The sequence below is a fragment of the Zophobas morio genome, unplaced genomic scaffold (assembly GCF_036711695.1).
Source record: "Zophobas morio isolate AGI-343-1 ecotype UQ-CSIRO unplaced genomic scaffold, CSIRO_AGI_Zmor_V1 ptg000273l, whole genome shotgun sequence".
Classification (NCBI taxonomy): domain Eukaryota; kingdom Metazoa; phylum Arthropoda; class Insecta; order Coleoptera; family Tenebrionidae; genus Zophobas; species Zophobas morio.
The window spans coordinates 127,992-152,750 of record NW_026972377.1 but is presented as its reverse complement, the minus strand read 5'-3'; the positions used below and the strand labels follow the sequence as shown (position 1 = coordinate 152,750).

General features: G+C 21.4%; 1 protein-coding gene, 1 long non-coding RNA gene and 1 other non-coding gene across 3 annotated transcripts; 2 read left to right on the top strand and 1 right to left on the bottom strand.

The window, feature by feature from the left end:
* The first annotated feature begins 700 nt into the window (after window positions 1-700).
* LOC135119566 (uncharacterized) lies at window positions 701-7,112 on the top strand. The gene is made up of 5 exons (XR_010278275.1): window positions 701-818; window positions 957-1,122; window positions 3,486-3,655; window positions 4,860-5,013; window positions 7,032-7,112. It is a non-coding gene; the product is annotated as an uncharacterized LOC135119566 (long non-coding RNA).
* Window positions 7,113-9,439: 2,327 nt separating this feature from the next.
* Window positions 9,440-19,661, top strand: LOC135119565 (uncharacterized). Its single transcript, XM_064043972.1, has 15 exons — window positions 9,440-10,063; window positions 10,131-10,253; window positions 10,621-10,692; window positions 10,810-10,909; window positions 11,999-12,073; window positions 12,128-12,185; window positions 12,342-12,386; window positions 12,542-12,589; window positions 14,182-14,293; window positions 14,969-15,031; window positions 15,482-15,549; window positions 16,075-16,178; window positions 16,912-17,016; window positions 17,958-18,035; window positions 19,614-19,661. The coding sequence occupies exons 5-15, from the start codon at window positions 12,014-12,016 to the stop codon at window positions 19,653-19,655; spliced, it is 783 nt and encodes a 260-aa protein (XP_063900042.1). The 5' UTR covers window positions 9,440-10,063; window positions 10,131-10,253; window positions 10,621-10,692; window positions 10,810-10,909; window positions 11,999-12,013; the 3' UTR covers window positions 19,656-19,661.
* Window positions 19,662-23,710: 4,049 nt separating this feature from the next.
* On the bottom strand, window positions 23,711-23,792 carry Trnas-cga (transfer RNA serine (anticodon CGA)). Its single transcript has one exon. It is a non-coding gene; the product is annotated as a tRNA-Ser (tRNA).
* Window positions 23,793-24,759: the final 967 nt, after the last annotated feature.

Genomic DNA, 24,759 nt, shown 5'->3' with positions numbered 1-24,759 from the left:
ATATGAATTAGTGTCAGTGGTGATATTAGCAAACAATAAATTATTAGAAGACTTTACTCCTCGACCCTCCTAAGCCGTTTAATTTTTAAGGCAAAGAGTTTGAGAATTTTAAGATAAGAATCGTCACACAAGAAGGGAATAATTTCTATAACCTACATATAAGGCTTGTGCAAAATAGAAAAAATACCTTTTCCCACAAAGTTAGTTTTTCCTCATTAAAAAACATAATTTTAATAAGACCACTTTCTATATATATCACGGTTAGGCACTAACAATTTTTAAAGGTTAAAGAGCGCCAAAAACTGAGCGAAAATTCTAAACTTATCAGTAGGACTTAAAAAAAAAAGAACTTCATATATGTTACTTTTTCAAGAAACATAATAAATAAATTTAAGAAAAAGATAAAAAGTCAGAGACAATACAACAATATATAAAAAGGACTTAAAACATAAACTTTTAGTACGAACCGTTTATTAAAAGAGACACCACTTATCCAATGCACAAAATATATAAATTTTTGTTAAAGAAAAAATATAAAAACTCGGAGGAAACACTAATATTCATCAGTATAACTTATAATATGTAACTTTTACTTAATAAAAGCGGTTTAGTTATAGAAAATTGCTTATACTACAAAATTGTTTCGCCTAACTCTAGTTGAAACAAAACTTGAAAAGGAAAAGTTCGCTTCATCATTGGTCGCTCAAAGGCAAAACTCAAGGTGGCGATTTTGTTGGCACAATTATCTCAATGTTGGGGCAAGCTCGGCTTGCTCTTTAGCTCAACTTTTCTTCTTTTATGAAAGATAATAGCTAAAGGTATCAATTATTAAATATATTTTTATTAATTCTTTCTTCACTATACTTTAAAGTTGTATTAAAAAAAAAAGATGTACACTAGATAGCTTTTTATTATGGTTTTCTTTAAATATTTAATATTTGAAATATTGAAAATAGATTACTAAAATGTTTGTGGTCAACTGGTTTTGGGATTTTCTTAGTTTCTTTACTTCGAAAACTGCAAAGATTGTGTTTCTGGGTCTTGATAATGCTGGAAAAACTACACTTCTTCATTTACTTAAAAATAATCATCTTACACAGCATACGCCAACTTTATACTGCAGTACTAAATTCTTTTTATACTTTTATTTTAAAGAATTGAAACTTAACTTTAATTTGTTTTTAATTTATATTTGTAGCAATTTTTTAATATTTAGTTTACGTAATATAAATTAACTTTTACTTAACGTAACTTTTTATAGTTTACCCTTTGCTAAAATTTTATTTAGATATTAATAAAATTTACTTTGCAAAATTTATTTTTTTATTATACACTGTATTATCTTTGTTTTTTATTTTTTAACATCTAAATATATCGAGAAAAATATTATTTAAATCAAGTTTTGTATAATATTAATTTTATTTTAAAAATTATTTAATCTTATAGTTTTTTATAAACATATTTATTTATTTAAAATTAAATTACTTTTTTAAATGTTCTAACTTATATTTTTTATTTACTATTTAAAATTTTATTTTTGCTCCTATATAAATATATTTTTTTAAAACTTACTTATAACTTAATTATACCTTCTAATTTTTTTAAAGTTCTAAGCTTTTTTGTGTATAAACTTGATATCTGTTAAAAACTTCAAAGTAACTTTCAATAAGTTTTTTATATTAAAGTTCCGCCACCAAAATAACTTTTATAAAATAATAAACTCATAAATTTAAAGTTAATTTTAATGAGAAAAGAAGAAAGTATCTTTTTATAATTTTTGTTACGCTTTTATAGTTTTCAACTTTTTTATTAAACACAAAAAATAATATTATTTCGATTTAATTTGTGATATAATTTTATATAAAAAATATATTTTATAATTTAACTTATAAACTTTTTATAGTATAAATAATTTTTTTTAATTTTTCAGTAATTTTTAGACTACTTTTCTCTTTTCTCTTTTATGAATAATATTTTATAATTATTTTTAATATTTCAACTGAAAAATAAATAATTTATTTTTATTGTTAATTTTATTTAATTTGTATTATTTTTTAGTGATTTTAAATTCCTTTTTCATTTTAATTTTTATGTTGTGATTTTTTTATTCACCTTTTTAAAATTTATATTTATTAATTTTTTAAAATATTAAATATAATGTAAAAATTTATTTTAGTTTAAAAAATATTTTTTATTTAATTTGTTATTTTTTATTTATTAAATTTTGTAATTTCTTCTTAATAATTATTTTTGGAAATTTTTTAATAAACTTTTAAATTTAAGAACTTATTATTTTTATTTCTAAATTATTTTTATCGTGAAAAGTTAATTTAGCTTAACTTTATTTAATTTAAATTTTTTTTTAATTTTATTATTTTCAATTCTCTTTTTAACATTATGACTTTTATTAATTAAATTCTAAAACATGTTAATTTTTATTTATTTCTAATTTAACTCTTGCTGAAAACTTTAATTTAGTTTAGCCTTAATTATTTTATTTTTTAGATAATACTTCTTTATTAACTTTATTTTATCGACTTTCTTTAATAAATTTAATTTTGGCAATAAAATTTTTTTTTAAAATTTTTAAGATATAAATTTAAATTAATTTATATTATTATTAACTCTTTTTTCAACTATATTATCTAAATTTATTAAGTTAAACGTTTGAAATTTGGTAATTATAATTAATTTTAATTTTTTTTAAATAAAAATTTATTTTAATTTTTAATTTATATTTTTTATTTACTTTTTAAGTTGAATTAACTTTTGGTAAAAAATCTGAATTATATCAGCTTTACTTTAATTAAATTTTAAAATTATTATTATGACAATTCATTTTTTAACTTTTCCCTATCGAATTAGGCAACTACTTTTTTAAATTAATTTTTAAGGTATTAAGATAATTGTTTATTTATAGTAATTCCAATTTATATTACTTCTAATCCCTTTCTTAATTTAAATATTAAAATACTTTTTATTAAACTTACTAAATTTTGTATTTGTTCTTAATTTTATTTTTTTAATTAAAATTTTAATCAATTTCGTTAATTTAAATGTTCACTTAATTTATTTTGAGTTATTTTTTTTTTGACTTTTTATTATTTTAAATTTGAATTTTCAATCAAATCTTTGCATTTGGCAGGTAGATTTACTTATAAAATATCGTTTACTGTAAAATTTAATATACTTTAAATTTTTTTATTTGTTTTAAAATCTTTTCTTAACTTTATTATCGGAATTTTTTATATATTCATATTTTAATTTGTTAAATAATATCTTCATTCCTAAATTATTGTTTCTTTTATAATTTTATTTAGTTTTACATTTAGTTAAATTAACTTTTTTTAGTTTTTGTAGGTATTTATTATTTTTTTTTTTTAAATTTTTACTCTGAACTTTGTTCTTTTTATTAAACTTTAAATTATTAAATTAATTTTTAATTTTAATTTTTTTTTTACTGTTGATTTTGCTTCTGCTAAAAGCTAAGGAAGAGTTAAGCATCGGCAATATTCGATTTCAAACGTACGACTTGGGCGGGCACGAGCAAGCCAGAAGAGTCTGGCGCGACTATTTTCCTAATATTGACGCAGTTGTGTTTATGGTAGACGCCGCTCAGCGTGATCGCCTAAAAGAAGCTCAACTGGAACTCTACGTAATTTTAATTATAATAATATTATTATTTTTTATACGCTTCAGCATTTTAATAAATAACATCAAAAGAATATATAATATAAGTCACGTCTATATAGAAACTTTTTTAACATCCACAATTGGTTATATATTTATTTTTTTTTGTTATTATTTCTTTTTTATTAGTTTTATATTCTTTTTTATAACTTTTTTATAGCTTTTTATTTTTTTTTACTATTATTTGCTTATTTTATTTATTACTATGTTTTTCAGTTATTTCTTCCTAATAATTGTAATTAGTTTGTTACTCTAGGAATTTAGGAATGTTAATTTCTTAAAAAATTATTGCATTTAACAAACTAATAAGTCAACATAAAGAAATAAAATTTTAATTCTTAAGATTAGAGATTTCTAACTTTAATAATTTTAGATTTTATAAATCAATGCAAGTAACAAACTTATAAGTAAATTAGATTAAATATAATTAATAATCTTTTTGGGCATAAATTTTTTGTAGATTTATAATCTATTTAATTAATTTATATTTAAACAAACTAATAAGTAATGTAAAGAAAATAATTATCTGTAAAATTTCAAGATTAGAGATTTCTAACTTTTGTAATTTTAGATTGTATAATTAAATGCATAAACTTATAAGTAAATTAGATTAAAAATATAATAACATGCAAATCTTTATAATTATTTTTATTCAACAGACTAATAAGAAATATAAATAATGATAATTTTAAATTGTCCGATTAGAGATTTATAATCTTTACTTACCTGTTAAAAAAATTGATTGAATTTAACAAACTAATTTATATTTTTTTTATTAAAGTTAATATCATTATAAGTATTTTTTTAGTTTATTTCTCTCTATATATTTTTTCTATTTTTTTATAACTTCAATATATTTTTTATATTCTAATATTTAAAATATAATATTATTTTTATTCCCAATAACTTTTCTCAAAAAATAAAAATAATAGCATTCATTACTATAAAATTAACTATAATTATCATATGTATATAATTATTATATTCTTTAAAAGTTTATATCGTAAACATTTTTATTATTTTCAATATATTTTTGTACACGAATTTGTTTTAAATAAATTCGTAATATTACCACTACTTTTTGTATATATTTTTTAATAAAAAAATATATATAATAAAATCCATTATTAAATAAATATAATTAATATATGTAAAAATATTTTTTTTAGAGGCTTCTCTCCGATGAAGAATTATCTAAAGTTCCCGTATTAGTTTTAGGAAATAAAATTGATGAGCGGAGCGCCTGCAGCGAAGAGGAATTCCGCCAATTAATGGGAATTGCCCACCTCGTGCCGTACGATAAATCCTCTGCGGTCCCTGAAGGCACGAAGTTTACTTTATATTTATTATATAACTTCTTGAATAATTATGAATGTTGTCATAAAATATACTGAACTTGTAATTTTATATTTGCTTTAATAATTGTTATTAATAATATTTTTAGAAAATATACTTAAAGTGTAGTATTAAAAATTGTTTACAGTCGTGCAGCTTTTTCGTTTCTTCCCGTTTTAAAACAGTTTTTTACTTCATTCTTATTCTTTAAAACTTTTTGTGATATTGATTTTATAGGAAAAATACACATAAGCAATTTATAAGTATAATTATAATAAAGTACGAACACTAATGAGCTTGGGGATTCTAATAATAATAGTAGAAATAGTAATAATAATAAATAAAGTTTATCTTTTTTTAAAAATAAATAAAAATGTTTATTATTTTATAATAATTTGCTATTAGCGTTATTAATATTTTACTTTTTTCTTAATATAAACTTTTTTTTAGTATATTTCTTAAAAAATTCTTCTCATATATTGCTCTTATTTTTTTTTTTTACTACTAGTCGGATTACTTTCTTATTACAAACTTTTTTTGGGCATCTTTTTAATATATTGTAAAAAAATTATTTTTACTATAAACTTTTTTATAGTTTTTTATAAATTATATTTATTTTAATTATTATGTCTATTTAATATAAAAGGAATTACTTTTTTTCTTATTATAAACTTTTTTTTAGTATTTTTATAAAAATTCTTTTCGTATATTACAATGATTTTAAATATATAAGGACTACTTTTTAACTTATAAACTTTTTGTATAGTTTTTTTTTAATTTTTTTTATATTTATTACAAATTATTAATAATTTATTTCTCAAGAAATTTTGATTTATTTTTTTTATAATGAACTTTTTTTTTTCATATATTACACTTATTTTTTATTATTATAAATTTTTTTTAGTTATTTTAAAAATATCTTATTATATTTCTAATATATAAAAATCATTACTTTTTCTTATTAAAACTTAATAAAAAAATATGCTTTTCATATATTACAACTATTATTATTCTTAATATATAAATCGGAAAATAATACTATCATCAAATTTTTTATTGATGATAGAAATTTTAATAATTATTAAATTTTATAATAATTATTATTATAATCCTTTTAACTTCTATTTAAATTTATAAAAATGACTTCATTTTTTTATTACAAAGTAAAAACATAATTATTATAAAAATTTTTCTTTCTATTCTGCTTATTTTCCTTATTATTATTACTACTATAAATCTATACTCGCTTGACTTTTCCTTATATTTATATGTGCGCTGTAAAAAAATTATTTTTACTGGAAATTCTAATTGTGCTTGAAAAGATTTATCATAGTTTTATTATTATTTTATATTGGTTTATAATATTTCTAATAGTAACAGAAAATCTTGTATTATTATTATTATAATAAAAATGTTAAGTTTAGAAATACTTTTTTAATTAGTATTATTTAAAAGATATTTACTTGTTTACTATTTTTTTTTAAAACTCTGCATTATTATCTTATTCACTACCAAATTAATTTTCGGTTATAATAATTTAAAAGGAGTAGTGAATTTGGCGTAATATTAGTTATTTGTATTAAAAATTTACTAAATATTATATTAAATATTTTAATAATAATAGAAATTCATGTATTATTTATTATTATTAAACGAATATTAACTTTATTAATTTTTTCGGATCCCTGAATTATTATTACTATTATAAAAAATATTAATTTTATTACTATATTTGTAAAGCTAAGCACTACTATCATTACATTATTACAAGTGCATTGTTATAATAATTTGTTATTTTCAACTTTATTAATAAAAAATTTTAAAAAGAGTGCAGCGCTCTGCATTTTTATTATTATTTAAATTATTTTATTATAATATAATCTTTTTAAAGATTTAAAAATTTTCTGGCGTGGCGGATTTCATTAATTATTACTATTATTATTAAAATTATTAGTATTATTGTTATTATTATAAACATTATTATCATTTTCATTATTTTTTTACAGGTGTGAGGCCCCTTCAAGTATTTATGTGTTCATTAAAAAAACGGCAGGGCTACGGCGAAGGTTTTCGTTGGTTATCACGACATATAAAGTAAATCTTAAGTTTTTAGCAGAATTTATAATAAAAAAAACGTATTCATATAAAATTTATATATAAATTGATCAGTAAATATATTATTATACAATCTAAATTAAAATATTTTTAGTAAAAAGTGTTTAAAAAGAAATGTTAAAGTAGTAAATAAATAGAATTTTCCTGTAATGCTTGAAACAAGTTTAAGATCTACTAAGAAATATAAAAACTTTATAACTTTATGAAAAAATCAAATTTATATAAAAATTAGAAATAGTTATATATTATTTAGCTCATTCACTTTTATAACTAAAATTTCTTGGAGATTTTTACTTCCACTATTTTTTATTTTTCTTGTAAAATTCAACTATTTTATTTAATAAAATTTAACAAAATTTCTTGAATTATTATATAAATTTTAAATTACCGCTTAAACAAATTTTTGTAATTAACAAAAGAATTTGCTTTCCAAAAAAAAAAATTGGTTTGCGTAATTCTATTATTATAAATTTTCAACACAAAATAAATTAGTGGGCTCTTCCAGTTAATTAGCTCAATCAAATTCTTACTTATCTATGCTTTTCTTGCGAATTTACTAACAAATCTTCGCAGTTCATCTAAAAAATTAGTAAAATAAAATAAAATTTAAACTGGACTTCGCTGAAAATTTTAAACCAACTCAGTTTCTTTATTACAAATTGCTTTATTTATAAATTACTTAACTTAAGCATAAAACTCAAATGTAATTTTCAAAACGCTATTATAAGTATAGAAATTAAATTTAAACAGGCTTTCGCGGTTAATATTAAACCTTACTCAAATTCTTTTCCTTCATCGATGATTTATCTAACTTTTGCTTATAAAAAATGTGAATTTCTTTCAGTAAAAATAAGTATTCTAAATAAAATTTGAACAGGCATACGCCACTTTTAAGATCTTGATTGAGATGTGTCTAATGGATTAATAATATTCGTTAAAAGTGAACTTATAGATTTTCCGTAAGTTAAATACAGCGAAAACATAAGCTAAAAACGTATTTTTTAATAAAAATGCGAATTGAGGGTTCGAAGAGGTTTCGAGAGACGGCTATTGAGGATATTTCCGCTATTAAAATCATATAAGGAAGATTATAAGCATTTACTTTTTTGTTAAAGAAGAGGTAAAATAAAAGCAAGTTTATACTATAAAACTTGAAAACGTAATTAATGAAGTTTCCGTGGGGTTTATAAAAATATTAATCTATATTTTTAACCAGCTTCCTTAAACGCTTGTCGAAGAGACTATTATAGTTTGCTATAGACAAAAAATAATTGTTTTTTTGTGCTACGACCATCAATTTTTTTTAGGGCATATTTTATATTTATTTCTAAAAATATTTATTTACAGTTGAGCTTGGGTTCGTTGTGTATTATTATAAAACGTATTATGAATATTATTAAATGTTATTAACTTTGACTCACAACCTTTGTGACTCACTAATAATAATTAAAAATAGATTTGCTAATAGTAAATATTAAAAAAGCTCTATAACGTAAGTACATAAAATTAGAATGCTTGATTTTTGCAAAAACTATTAATTAAACCTTTTTCTAATAGTTCTGAGTCCTAATAACTTTGGAAGTCTATTAATACTGTCTGAGTATAGACAACACTAAAAGCTGAAAAAAAGCATTTAAATTTTAAAAAAAAGGTGAATTGTATTATTAGCTTTGCAAACATATAAACTTTTTCCCTACAACGAATGTCCTCTTAACAAAGTTTGCATACGGTCAATATAGCCCTGGCTCTCAGTTTGGGCCTATTAAGTTTATTAAACAAATGCTTGAGAACTATCACCTTACCACCACTGCACAATGCCTAGTTACCAAATATACACAAAACCGCGTTTCATACTAAATGGCAATCTTTTTTTAATGGCACGTGGGTATAGCAGGGGCCTTTAAAATAATATAACTTGCCCCTGCAATAATACAATTACTTTTATTTCTTTATTCCTTTAGTGGAAGTTTTTATTAAAAAACTTATAACTTTTTTGTCACAATGTTCTTTTGGTAGCCAATATTAGTAATGAAAAACACAGCATTATATACACAAATCATAGAGGATATGAAAACCGGTAATAATACTGTTTACTCAGCACTTTTTGTTTTACTTATTCTTTTCTTTATGTTTTGTATTTACTTTTATTATTATACTGTTTTATGAACATTAATATTCTTATATAGAAAAATTTATTAATTTCTTTATCAGCATATGGTTCATATTAATTAAACGAATGCTAACAGAAAGGTATACTACCAGCAAAGTGTGATTAAGAAATTAAATTTTCTAAGTAACTGAATTTATAATCTCGAGAAGATAAAATAATTGAAGATAAAATCTAATAGACAACTAACTTACTTAGACTTGAAGCTTGCTAGTTTTAGAGCAACAACGCTGATGAAAATATAATTAATTGGCTCTATGGATCAAAGTTTCCAATTAAAAACACAACGAAGTAATAGTCGCGGACGGTGAAAAACTATCTTATTACCTTTTTGAATATCGAAGATAACTATTAAGGATGTACTGTAAATTTATGTATTATATGATAATGTTAAACTAAATTTTAAGAGAACCCGAGGCTTATCCTTGAGATCTACTATTGGAATTTTACTTTCTGTATAAGGACCTTTTTTTTAAAATAGAAGGCTTTAACTTCTCCACAGTACTGAAGAATTGCAAATGATGCAAATCTCCGCCTCAAGAGTACTCAGCAGTGTTTTTTAGAACTTTTAATTTCAACGTACTTGTCCGCAATGAAATACTATTGTTACACCCAATTTTGTCACAAAGGCCTGCCGAAAATTCATTTAGTAATAAATCTCTAAGTTTAAACTAGTTTATATTTCCTGGAAGAGGAGGAAACAGCAAATTGCTGAATTAGGAGTTTACTGGTATTAAAAATAGAGAAGGAATTTAGGTACATTTCGTTAACAACTGTTTTTGAATGATTTCTCAGCATTTGCAAATTCTAATGTTTGGAAAAGTTATCGTTATGTGGATTTTAATCCACATGCAATGGATCTCTGATGCGCAACTCGCACTTCCGACAGCATTTTTTTTTATAACTATGAGAAAGAGTCCGTATGTACTGTTATTACAATTGAAAGGTGAGACGGTTTAATATATGTTACACCTGACTTTGGGCACAAAATATTAACAATGACTTTCTAAAAAAAAATTACACTCAACAAGCGCAGTATATAGGCATTGGCAAGCATAAACAATTTTTAATAAGAAAACTCAAAAGTTGTTTTATTTATTTAACCTTCCTGATACGTAAATGTCCACAGGAACTTCCTTATTTTTTAGAAAGAAAGAACGTGAAAAGTAAGATTACTTAGATTTATACAATAACGTTATATGTGTGCTATCAGGAGAGGCATAAATTTTTATTAATATATTATTTAATAAGTTAGGTTTAGAAAATTTTAAAGTCTGTAATCTATATAAAAGTATCCATGTTTCACCGGTTAGGAAAACCATGACTCTAGTTACCATAGACAGAAACTTTTATACTGTTTGAAAGAAAATTACACAGTTCTCAATGTATGCTATGTATATAACTTATTTACATATATTTTAAGAAGCCCTTTATAACTATTTGTTTATAAGTAGATATTATCATGTAGCCTTACCTAACTTTTGTTCAACTTTACTTCACAGAGTTATTATATTGGAATTAAGTAAAAGGACCTAAGCCTCCAGTAAAAGAAAAGTCAGACTTTATATGGGAATTTTTGTTTAAGTGTATATTTAATAAGAGGTTGCCAAAAGTATCTGCTATTGTTAAAAGTTTATATTTTTAAGGGTTATATAAGTTAACTGTCTACAATAAACTTTTAGGTTAATTTAGTTATACATTTTAAATTATAAATATTCCTGTCCTTGCTTTTACGTATATTTCTTCATAAAAATTTAAACGTACACTAGTTTTCGGGTTAAGTGAATTATTTATTTTTATATTCGGCTATACTTTTTACCTTACTAATTATTTTAATTATTATAGAGATATGGATACATTTCTTAACTAGTTTACTTTAATATAAAATTATCGTTTTCTTTGTGTATGTTGTTTTAACTTTCTGTTACTAACTCTCTTAACTAACTATTTAAATTTTTAAAAGTTTAAGAACTTTACTGACAATTTACTTTATTATACTCGCCTTTTCTTTTTAATTGGTTTTTCCAAAGATGTTTTACCAAATATGTGGTGCTTTTTATTTTTTTCAACTTATATAAACGTAAATTAAGTTGCGAACCGTTTAATAAATTATTTTAAAAGTGAATTTGTTTACTATATAATATTGCTTTACTTTAATAAGGCCTTTAAATAAAATAAACTTATGAATATAAAATTTTTAACAGTTCTAATATATTATATAAATTGAGTATTATAATATATAAAAGGTGATGTTCACTTAATATATATCAAAAAAAAATTTTTTAGTTCTTTTAACTTTAACACTGTTTTTTATAAAATACATGTAAAAAAAGCTCTCTGTCAGTAGTACTAAACTATTTTATTTTATATATTAGTAATAAGAATAACTTATAGTTTTTAATAAAAAACCTTACTCATCTATCAAGAAGTAAATAGCTCTCAGTATAATATTGTGTTTAGTACTACAATCTATACTTTAAAAGTCAATGACTTTAAAACTAGAAAGTTTTTAAATATTTCTTTAATTTTTTTTTTAAAATAAATTGTTTATACTATAAAGTTTTTTTTTCTCTACATTTATTTCATTTTATAAAATTTTAATTTTTATTTATAATTTTTATTAAAAACTTTATATTTTTACTTAAAGAAAATTAAAAATAATTTGTATACAATTTTTGGTAACTTTACTAGTCTTGAAAAGATCAAATGGAAAATGATTTTTATAGCGATTACAAAACTAGCCAACTTGATTTGTCGAGATATAAGGTTTTCTCAATTAATAATTCTGCTTTATTGATATACACATCACAAATTATATAGTTTTCCGATAACGAAATATCGGGCCTTCTTGGATTTATCAAGTATCGTTTTATTTGTGGTATTACAATAAATTATTAAATCTACGGCTTATACCTTCAAACCCAAAGTTTCACATTTTTTACCTCAATTAATAAAAAGAAATTTAAGAGTTTTTAGGAAGTTATGTAAATATAACAAAATTAGCAAGTAATAAATAATAACTTTTACTTATTAGTTCAGGCCTTTGGAATAGCAGCGAGTTTCTTAGCCTTTAATTCGGGTGATTTTTATAAATTTTTTATTAATTGTTGATTGGTTGATATTTAAACAACGTTATTTATTGGTTTTATCGTTTTATTTCTTCTTTAATGTTGATTAGTTAATTTTTTATATTCTGATATTTATTGGTGTTTTTTTAAATTATCTAAATTTTAGCTAAAAAGTTTCCTTCAGTACATCGTTTTCGCGGAGTAGCAGCGTTTGGTATATATTTTTTATTTTTCATTTATAAAATATTTATAATTATTATTAAAAAAGTATAATTATTAAATTTCTATCTTTCTTATTTACTATAAAGTTGAATAAGCTTTTAAAAGTTAGTGAGTAAATTTTTACTTTTTTATTTATTTGTTATTTATATATTTTTTTACTATTAAAATTTAATTTTTATAAACTTTTTGTTTTTGTTTTATTAAAATTTTTATTTTTTTACTTTTTTTATTTCATTAAAGATAATTTTTTTATATTTAATTTTTTAAAATATTTAAATAAGCACTTCAAACTTTTTTTTTAATATGAATAAGTAGTTAATAATGTAAATATTATTATTTACTTATGTTTATTATAATATTTACTATTTTTATTAGTTAAATATATTATATTCTTTACCATATATAAATTATTAAAAAAAAATAATCGTCTTTCTATAAATTTTTTTTTAAATTATAAAAATTATAAAAGTTTTAAATTTTTTTTCATTATAAACAATTATTATAAAGTATCATAAGCTGTAGTCAAGCCTCACTTTCATACTTTTTATGTTTGTTATATTTTTATTTAAAATTGTTATATTTATTTTATTTGTAAGAAATAATTAATATAAACTTTTATTTTATTTTTATTTTATTTATAAAACTATAAAAGTAAGAGAATTATATAATTAGAATTTTTTTTTATTACTATTTAACTTTAATTATTACTAAAATTATTCCAAGTATTTTTTAATGTTTATAAAAAGTTTTATAATTTTTTATTTGCTTGTGTTAATTATAAAGGTTTTTATTTGCAATAAAAATTATAAATAATTATTAATATTTGTCAACTCGAAAAGTTGTATAAATAAAATGAAAATAATTTTTTTTGGCGTGTAAATAAATTAGTAAAATAATGATAATAATAAATAAATATAAAAATAAAAAATAAATATCTATAATAAAAAGTAAAGCGAATGAATATAATCATAAAAATAAAAACTTTTTAAGTTTATAATATTAAAAGAAATAAAATATATTATATAAATTTACCACTTTTCCTACTTTGTTTGCAATACAAATAAATTTATTATTTCAAATATTTGATGAAACGCTTTTCAAGTTTATATTACTACTATTTTTTTGCAGTATAAATATATTAATTTTTTTTTTGATAATAAAGATTGAATTCCGTTTATTAAACTTTTTTATGTTTATAATAAAAAAAAGAATACAAAACTGAAACTTTTTTTGTTCCACTAATAACATTTACAATTTTTTTTTTCTTTTTACTTTATGAAATTTTGATTTATTTTTTTTTTTTTCGAGTAAACTTATTATTATTTATTTATTGATTTATTAAAATAATATTTGCTTTTTATATGTTATTATTCATTTAAAAATTTTATTATATACATGTTATATTTTATTATTATCCATATCTTTATTAAAATTATAACATGTACTTTATATATATTATTATATTTATTATTTTTTATATATTTTTCATTATTATTATTTTTCTTTATAAATATTTTTTTTTTAAAATTTTAATTATAATTTTTATATAAAACTGATAATTTTTATAATAATCTTTTTTTTTAGGCGGATATTTTTGCGGTTGTTTTATTGGCTCTAAAGTTGCTTGGATTAGTGGAAAAGAATCACTAAAAAACTTGAAAACTCCGTTGGGGGACCAGTTAGCTACCGGAAAAATGTTTTTCTTTTTATTTTACTTTCTTTTATTAACCTTTTTATTTTTATGAAGAATTTTTTCTTATTATTAAAAAAAAAAAGAAACTATTTTTATTTAAGATTTTAATGAAAATTAAAAAAAAAAGAAATTATTATTTTTATTATTAATTTTAATTTTGTAATTTTATTTATTATTTTTTTTTTAATTTTTATTTATAAAAAAATAAAAAATATAAATATTATTTTTATTAAAAAGTTCAAGTAATACAATATTTTCTTATTAATTTTTTATTATTACTACTATTAAAAAAGTTATTATGTTTTTTTTAATTATAATACTTAAAGTAATTCAAAAGTTTTACACATGAATAATTATTATAACTTATTCGAATTTAAAATCTTACAATAAAATTTATTATATATTTTTTTAACTTTTAATAAAAATATAAAAAATAACTCTTATTATTATTCATTATTTAAATAGTAACAAAAAAATATTTTTTAGTTAGTATTATTATAATTATAATTTATATGTTTTAGGAAAAAAATTATGAATTATATTTTTTTATATATATTTTTTGGTTTTACTTATTATCTTTACCACCTTTTTTTTTACTTATTCAACGCTTTTATATAAGTTTTTAATATTTATTATTTTTATTATTAACTTTTTGAAAACTTTTCTTTATTATTTTAGAAATATTGTTGAAGCTTTTCCGTTTATTAAAAAAACTCTTCTCAACCGATACCAACATGGAAGGTTTCTTATTATTATTATTATTATTAGATTTGTTTATTATCATTATTTTTATAATATATTTGTTTATTATTTTATATTCATAACAATAATTATTTTTTGTATTATATTATTATTGTAGAAGTTTTTTTGTCATATATCAATTATTTTTCATTATCATATTTACTAAATTTCTTTACTTAAGATCCTTGCAATTTCACTATTTATTATATTTATATTTCTTTTTATATATAATTACATTTCTTATTACTATCAAAAACTTTTTTATTAATAGTATTAATATTGTATAATATATTTTTTACTTATTACTGTTATCTTTCTTTTTATATTTACTAATATTTTTTACTAATATTTCTTATTTTTTGATATTAATATAAACATGTTTATTTAAATAATATATTATACATATTTTCTACTTAATATTATTTGGATAAATTTTTGACCTCAACAAAGAGCAGAAATTTCACAAAAAAGTGAACAATTCGAGCCTGAAAAAAATACTTGTAAAGAAAATGAAGAGCGTAATTATTTATTATTTTATATATTATATATATATTTATTATGAAATATATAAAAGATTATTATCACTTAGGAAATATTATTAACATAGAAAGTTTAAAAAATAATAAAAAATAATAAAAACAAGAAACAGTTATAATAGATATAATAACAGTAAAAAGTAAATAGAAAAGACAATAACTTTAAAAAAGTTTGATATTAGGAATAAACCAAGAAGTATATCAAAATTTTTTTTATAGAAGACGTTATAAAATATATTTTATAACCAAAAAAAAGTTTATTGTTTTTTTTTAACAAAAAGGATGAATAAGTATAACAGAAAGTTTTATTATATTTAGTTAATATATGAAATATAAAGCTTTTTTTAATTATTATTATTTCCTTAAGTTTATATAAAAAATATAATAATTATTAAAAGAAAATAGAAAAGTTTTTATTTTTTTTTAAAAAATATTATTTTTTAATTGTAATAATATAAAAAAAAGTTTTTAATGATATTAATAATAATAATTTTATTTATTTATTAGAAAAGCAAAACTCGATTTTTCACGGCATTTATTCGCGGCAAGAAGATCATCTTTCCGGACTGGCCGCCAATGACCACGAGGAACGGGCATGGGTGACCAATGAGGTTGAAGTATTTATATATAAACTTTTTACAAAATTTATAAATTTCTTATTAATTTTTAAAATTAATTTTTTATATATAATTAATATTAAGAATAAATAAAATAAAAGAGAAAAGTTTTACGAAATGAATTAATCAAAAAATACAAAAAATTTCGAAAATATAAAAAAGTTAATAATAATTATTATTATAAGTACTTTTTTTCATTATTACTAGTATTAATAAATAAGTTTGTAAATAATATTTATTTATAGCACTCTTATTTATTATTACTAATATTTTTACTGTATTGAGTAAAAAAAAAATTATAAAAATTTTCATTATAAGTATCTTTACTTATTATTATACTAAGTAAATAATAATAATACAACTATATATAATATTATATATTACTTTTTATATATATATATAAAAATATAAATATTTAATTTTTTTATAAAGCATTATTAATAATTTTTAAAACTCTTTATTATATTATTTTTTAAGTTTTTTTATATTTAAAAACAGAATAAGTATAATTCTATAATTTTTTTGTTTAATATTATTATTATACATTATTATATTTTTTTTTAGATATTATCATTATATTTTTATGTATTAAATTATTATTTCTATTAATTATTATTTATTAAATTTTTATATTATTTATAAAATATTTGTTACATTAATTATCAACTTTTCTATTTTTCTAAACTTTATTATTATTATAATTTTTCATAATAACTTATATATAAAGGAACATTTTAGCCCGCTTGCGATAGAAAACGAGAAGCACGCGTGGAGCCGCCCAGACGAAACGAGCGAAAAATTTTATGAGCATATAAAAAAAAGAAAAAATGAGGTTTTTTTTTTATACATAAAACTTTTACTTTTAATTAATTTTTATTATTCTTTATTAAAATATATTTATATAAATTCTTTATCAAGTTCCTTTTATTTATTTTTTATATAAAATTATTACTTTATATAATTATTTATTTTCTTTATTAAAATATATATAATCTCTTTCTTAAGTTTCTATTTTTTATTTTTTTTATTTTTTACTATAAAATAAAAACAATAAAAAAGTTTTGTTTTATATAAAAATAATTTTTTTTATTATATAAACTTTTACTTTTTATTATTTTATTATTTTTTTATATAAATACTTATTGATTTTTTTTTTATTACTAAGAATACGAAAAAAGTTTTATTTTTTAAAAATAATAAACTTTTATTTATTTAAAGTTTTTCAGATTATTATATTTATTTTTGTTAATAAAATCTTTTTTAGTATATAGAAATAAGAAAAGAATTAATTTTTAAGTTTTAATTTTTATTATATTTATGTAATACTTTTATATTTTTTGGTAATAATAATATTTATTATATATTATTTTTTTTAAAACTGAACTTTTTATTATATTTTTATTAGTTATTATATATGTATAAGCACGAAGTTTTTTAATTCGGTTTAACTTATCATCTCATTATTATTTTTATTATACAAATCAGTAATAAAAAATACTTTCTATAAAGTAGAACATTTATTATAAATAACATTAATAAAGTTTATTTAAATTCAGGATACATTTTATATATTATAATATTTTATTAAATATATTGTTATTTTTACATTTTTTTATTTTCTTAATAATATTTATTATTCTATTTATTTATATTTTTTAAGTTTTTATTACATTTTATTTACAAAATAATAATAATAACAAACTTTATAACAATTATTATTATAATAATTACTTTCTTATCTTTTTTAATTATTACTAATTTTTTTATATATAGAAGGAAAGTGTTTTGGATAACTACAGCGACGATAAATATGATGAAGCCTCCAAAGAATTAGCAGGAGAAACAAATAAAGTTTATATTATTATTATATTCATTATTATAATTATTAACATGAATATCGTTATCTTTTTAAAAAAATTCCAACTAAAGTTTTATAATAAATACTTTTCGTATATAATATACTTTTAATATTTTTCTTATTATTATTAGTTACTTGTTAGTCGGTAAACTTTTATTATTTTAGATATATTATAAAGGTTTTAATAATAACATAAATAAATATAGAAAAGTATTATTTAATGTTTTTAAAAATCTGTTTCATTATTAATAAAAATTAGATTAATTATAATAAAAATGTTAATACATGTAAATTTTATAAATATTTATTTATTAATAATTAGAAGAACTTTTATAAAATATTATTAAATCCTTCAAAAATAAATTCTTTTTTTTAAATTTTGTTATAAATAAAAAATATTAATTGAATTAACTTTTTTTTACTCAAAATTTTATTAAATCATGTGTAAATTTATATTGTATATTTTTAATATATTTTTATTAGAAATTTGATATATTTTTATAGTATTTATGGATAATGAGAAACAAAATCTGTTTTAATTTTTTATAATCGTTAAAAATTAATTTTTTTTTTTAAAAATTTTACTAAATTTTGTAAAAATTTATACTTTTGTTTTTTTTTTTTATAAATTTTTATTAGAAAATAATAAAAGTTAAATAAATTTTTTCAAAAAATTATTTGAAGTTAATTATAAAGGTGTTATTAAATTTGTTTATATTATATTAAAAAATTGATAAACAATTGAATTTAAATTTTATATGTATTTTATAATTTATACTTTTTTAATAAAATTTTTTTAACGTTTTATAAATATTATTAATTTAATTCTAAATTTACTTAAAAAAATTTTATAGCTATAATTATAATATTTATAAAACGTTGATTATAAAATGAATCAAATTTAATATATATTTCTTATTTTAAAAATTTTAATAACATTTTATAATTATTATATTCATTTCATAATTTAATTCTAAATTTACTTAAAATTATTAACTGGGTTTATACTTTCATTTTGTTTGTAATTATGATAATTATTAAAAATATTTATAATTCTTCATAGTTTTATAACATATTTATTATTTATTTTATTATATTAATAAATATATTATAATATTTTACTAATGTATCTATAATTTTTTTATTTGATTATAAAAACTTTTTTCATATTTTATATTTATTTGTTTTATTTAGACCATGAAAACTTCATTTTTTCTAAATATTTGTTTGACATTTTCTTTTTTTATTATTTTTATATTTTTTAGTTAAAGACAAAAACCTTATCTTTATAGATATTTTCCTTACAATTATATTTTTTGTATACTTTTATTTTTTATTATATTTTATTAAAGTTTTATAATTGTCATACTTGTACAATATTTACTTCTAAATTTACTTAAAAAAATTTAGTTATAAAGAATTATTACCATACATATAATCATTTTTCATATTAACTTTACTTTTTCATTTAAAGTTTTTTTAATTAATCTTTTTTTCTTTACAATTTAATTATTCGGTATTATTATGTGTTAGTATTAAAATTATTTTTTTATTGTAATTTTTAAAAACAGACTCGAATAAGAACTAATAAATATGGAGACCAGCTAAACTAATAAGAATAAAATCTTTTGAACGGCTGAAATCAATTTTGATTTTAATAAGATTTTAAGGATATATATTTACTGATTATATATTTTTTCCTATAGAATAAATATAAAAGCATTTTTGTAGAATTAAGTGTAATACTAGGCACTTTACTTTGTATAAAGCGTCCAATTCTTAATAATTTTAAGATTTATTAATTTTAAATAGAAGAAACACCGATAAAAAATTTTAGAAACTTTAAAAATAGTTATAAAATTTTATAATTAACAAGAAAAAAATTTATAAAGCGATTTAGCTAAAATTTTAGAATGTAAAAGTATGATATATAGGAAGCAGGAAGGTGAAGGCAATATTATAAGTACTATAAAACTGAATAGCTCTAATAAAATTTAAAAGTGAGTCATGTATATTGAGATTATTATAAATAAAAGTGAAAGAATTAAGACAACTCGTAAATATGGAGCTTTTCTTTAATACTGCTTTTGCAAATCTAGATAAGGTGGTGTAAATAAACTTAGGGGTTTTTTATGACTTTTTAAATAAACTTCTAAAGTTTTATCTGTTAAAAATAATACTTTAAATTAGTAAAAACATTAAATTGTTTAAGATCCTTTTTTACCCTGCTGAACTGTCCCGGCTGCTTACAAAGATCACTGTCATAAATATTGCTCTACGTAGTCATTGAGATAACGTGTAAAAAAAACTGTAACAGAGTAGCAAAAAACTAAAAAGAATGTGCTTCACGTTGAGAATTCTTAACCTATTATGTATTATAAAGTTAGGTTTAAAAAAAAAGTTGAGTTAAAGAAAGTTAAGCGTCTTTTTAATAATTATTAAACAATAGCAAAATACTAAGAGATGTACTTTTCTATGTTGATATTTATATTTTAAAAAGCTAAAGCAAGAAACCAAACTCAAAAATCCATAGCACCACCTGGCCAAAAAAAGTAGCAAGAGTTTAGAAGAAAAAGTAATTTTTTATTAGTGGATTGTGCATATGCTCGCAAATAATTTTTATATTTTAGGCTTAGTCCATATTCATTTTCGGCAGGTCATCTTACATTTAACTTTCTACATAAGTGTTAAGGGCAAACCAAAACTCTGATGGTGCGCTTATAGCGCAGCGCGGACCCTTCGAGAGCGTGAGCCTTTCCAGGTTTCGTATGTAAGTTTTTTGGATCCGTTAATGGTTTGGATGCCTGCTAACACTATTAAAAAAAACTAAAGTTGAACTTTGGAAGATGACCTCACGTCGTTCCAAACCCTGGTCATCCGCACGAAATAAGGTGGGCCAGTCATTAGTCGCAGGTGCTTGTTTTGCTGAGCCTGGAGGGTTGCGACCGTCGACGGTCAATCAGATGACCAAGCAATAGATGCGAAGACCATAATATGGCGCAAGCATACTGCAGCGGCATGAATTACTGCTTTGACCTTAGTCTTAACGAACTCTACGTGTTGCCTCCAAGTTAGTGGGTTATCAATGGTGACTCCCAAGTATTTGGCCTGTGAGCCTATGGGATCTTAACACTTTAGAGGTTTGGAGGCGGTAGCTTGACGCATTGCTTTGCTCCTCGTACCGTTAATGTTTACCCCCCATTGCCCAAGCCTATGGGGACTGGGCAGCCCCAACTCTCACTCGAAAGGTCCGTCCGGTTAGAAATGGCGCAATTATGCTGTAATGTTCGGAACCAACTTGGAATGGAGCATTGGTAAAATCGTGTGTCGCGGGCTCCTGTCTGTCCGGATAAGCTATTTCAATCCTCAGATTTTTTGAGCTATCGATGCTAGTGGAGAGTGTTAGATGCTTTGTTAAATTAGGATAAAACACCACCGCCCTTAGTGAAAAGTCGAATCTACTATACGTTAGAAAGCTGCAGAAGTTAGATGATACATACATTTGGGCAGAGCTACTTTTCTCTGACGACGCAGTTAAGTAGGGCAGAGAACACAAGAAAGTAGTCGGGCTAAAGGTAAGAGCTGGAATAGCTATGGTGTCGTGGTCGTGTAAAGTGTTCATTGACGAAGGCCTCCACAGATAAAACTTACAGTCGAAGTAATTGGTGATTTGAGCTTTCTCACAATTTACACATTTAGTAGGCGTAGCCCAGCGGTTATGTGTTTCTAAGTCTGTTCCACATTTTTTACATCATATATATCTTGCCCTAAAGATATAATAACCTCTCTTTACGGAAGAGTGAATTGATTGCACCTTCCCCTTGCACCTGTCCCCTTCTGATCAAAAATTTAGCTAAAAAGTCTTTTTGTCTAACTTTACTACAGCAGTTTAGCGTATAAAATAGCTTAATTTTTACTTAAATATTTAAAAATTTAGCTTTTTTTTGTGAATATGTAAATGAAGTCCCTTTTTCCCTACGTGGATCAATGTGGGAAGCAGGAGGAAGCATTTCCCCGTCTTCTCCGACCAGCCTATAGCTTTTACGACTTAACAAAGTCATTATCCCAGGAGAGAGAGGCATTTCCAAGTTTTCGTGGTGCAAAGGTTTTCTTATTTCAGCCCAAAAGTTTCTAATTTTTTAAATAAGCTGAAAAACGCCTCTCTCGTATATTTAGTTCTTTAATTAAAAAGTGCAAATTTTAAATTAAAGAAAAAACTTTAGTACTAAAGTATGCTGATTTAGGAGCAAATGTTGGATTTGAAATTTTTGAAAAGAGATTAGGTCCGAAAAAGATAGGTTGTTATTGTTAGTCCGCTTGCAGCCAATTTATTAAGATTTGGAGAGGTTTTACACGACAGTCGTTTAAATTTTGTAGAAAAAAGAATATGTCTTGTTGCTATTAATAACAAAAAGAAAGAAAGCATAGCTCACACATGTTTGCCTCAATATGCTTTGTAGCAGGAACTAATTAGTCAGTAGATGACTAACTATACTGGTAGGCATACACCATTAAGAGAGTGAAGGACTACTGTTGCCTTTGCAGAGAAAGCATAAAAACAAGTTATAAAAAAGCTACGAAGTTTTAAAGAATAGCTGTAACTATTAAAGCACAAAAGCTAACTCGTATTTTACTCTCAACTCACAGCTAATTGTGATTCTACTTTAATTTAATTAGAAGTGACTTTTGAAAGCTACAAAGAAGACATCCATACAAAGTGTTTTGGAATTTTTTCATCTATGGCCCAATGAAAAGTACATCAGTAAATTTATATTAAAATAATTTTAATGCTTTAACAAAAATATTACTAATAACCTAAAAATTTTTTCTCAATTACTAACGGATGGTTTTCACTTATTTTCACTTTTTCTACAAGTTAATTTATAGTAACCTCTTTTCTACCTAGTTTGGAGCCCTTTCTACTTTAAGTTTTAATTCTTGTTTTTTACAAGGAAATATAGAATAAGTAGTTTACTGCGATAGAAACACCGGTGTGATAAACTGGTTAAACAAATAATTGAATATATAAAAGTAATGATATTAGCTTTTTATACAGATCTTCTCTTCTCGCCTTAGTAGTCAACACAAAATATAGAACTTCATATCCCTTAGTATTTTGACTTATTTCCGTTGACGACAACGTATGCCGAATTTAAAAGTATTAACTGTCGGTAATAGTAATAATAATTATTTTAATCCCTATTAAAGTTTAAGCATTGGAAAAGTACCTATATTCTTAAGCTTTATTAAAAAAAAAATTAATTAATTAAAATAATAAGTCCAAGTAGTTTTTTATAAAATCACGTAATAACTCGTAAATTTTTTTTAATTTTTTCTAAATTTAAAAAACATATTTGTTTATAGAAGCTGATTACTAAATACACAACCTGATTTTTTTATGTTATTAGATTTAAATAATTAGCGATTTACGACAATGGTAGTATATTAAAATTATTTTAGTTTATACTGGGGGCCTCTCAAAAGTTAAAGGTTAGGGAGTCCTTCAAGTCATATCAATGAAAAATTTGTTTAGTCGGACTTAAAGGCTTGTTCGGAACAACTTTTTTTTTACAACTTCATGTAAATCTTGATTAATTAAGGATAACTTATATCTAGTAGAAAAACCTAGAGAGCCACTTTTCCTGCGTTTTAAAAATTTAAGGGAAAACGCGGCAGACAGGATTTGAACCTGCGCGGGCAGAGCCCACTGCATTTCGAGTGCAGTTGCTTAACGACTTGCATACTGCCGCAGATTAACCCTGAGGCTCCAGTATTATTATAGAAGTCTTAAATTCTATAAAAATAGTTGCTAACCGTTTGATCATGTGTTCCGTGTATCTCGACTTCTTACAACCTATTTATATAGGACTTTATTATTATTTTTTTAAAAAATTAAACTTCTTTAATCTTTAATTACTGACTAACTAAATTTTATTTTACTCTGCTACCATGGAACGGCATGCTGCAGGCGCTGCTAGTCAGGGAGGTAAAATTACTGACCTGTTAGCTAGGAATGCTGAAATTACACAATAACCAAAGGCTGTAAAAACAAAATTAGCTTGCTTAGAGAAAGTAAGTAGCGACAAAGTAATTTTTAAAAGACGTAAGGAACCTTTTGGGTCAACCGTTATAAAAGATAGTAACATTCTTATTCACCCCTGCAGCTTCTAGATGAGCCCTCTCTTTCTAAAGAGGTTATCGAAGAGAGTGTTATGGTAGAGACCACTGTAAACTTTTTAGATAGTAGTATTTACTAACACTAATTATAAAAATAATCATAGATGTAACAAATAACTGTAGTGCTGATAATAGTAACTTAACTTACAGCAAAGACCATAATAACATTAATTTAATAATTTCCATAAGAGCAACCAGCCTACATTACTGGATTACCTCCGATAATATTACGTAACAAACTAGCTTGGGATTTCGTTAAACAATATATCTCCTACAAAACAGATATAAATGGGGTCCAAGACCTCAGACACGGAATTCGTGTGAGCGTAGTCTCTGCAGACGACTACCGAAAACTGACACATTTTGGCGGAGGCTGCTGCGAATATTATACATACCAGCCGCCTAGCGAAAAAGAGCACAAAGTAATTCGAGGTGTTTTAAAAAGGCAGATCTTATGTCTTAAGGTCTCAACCCGTCTGAAGCGATTACCTCTGCCTCTTCTACTTGTTAAGTTGCCTAACTGCGAAGCAAGGAGCTACA

Bases quoted from the DNA above. Each gene is read 5' to 3' on its own strand.
- LOC135119565 (XM_064043972.1), top strand. From the start codon at position 12,014: ATGGAAAATGATTTTTATAGCGATTACAAAACTAGCCAACTTGATTTG. The intron at 12,590-14,181 runs GTATATATTTTT...CTTTTTTTTTAG, and splicing joins TCGCGGAGTAGCAGCGTTTG to GCGGATATTTTTGCGGTTGT. The intron at 14,294-14,968 runs GTTTTTCTTTTT...TTATTATTTTAG, and splicing joins CAGTTAGCTACCGGAAAAAT to AAATATTGTTGAAGCTTTTC.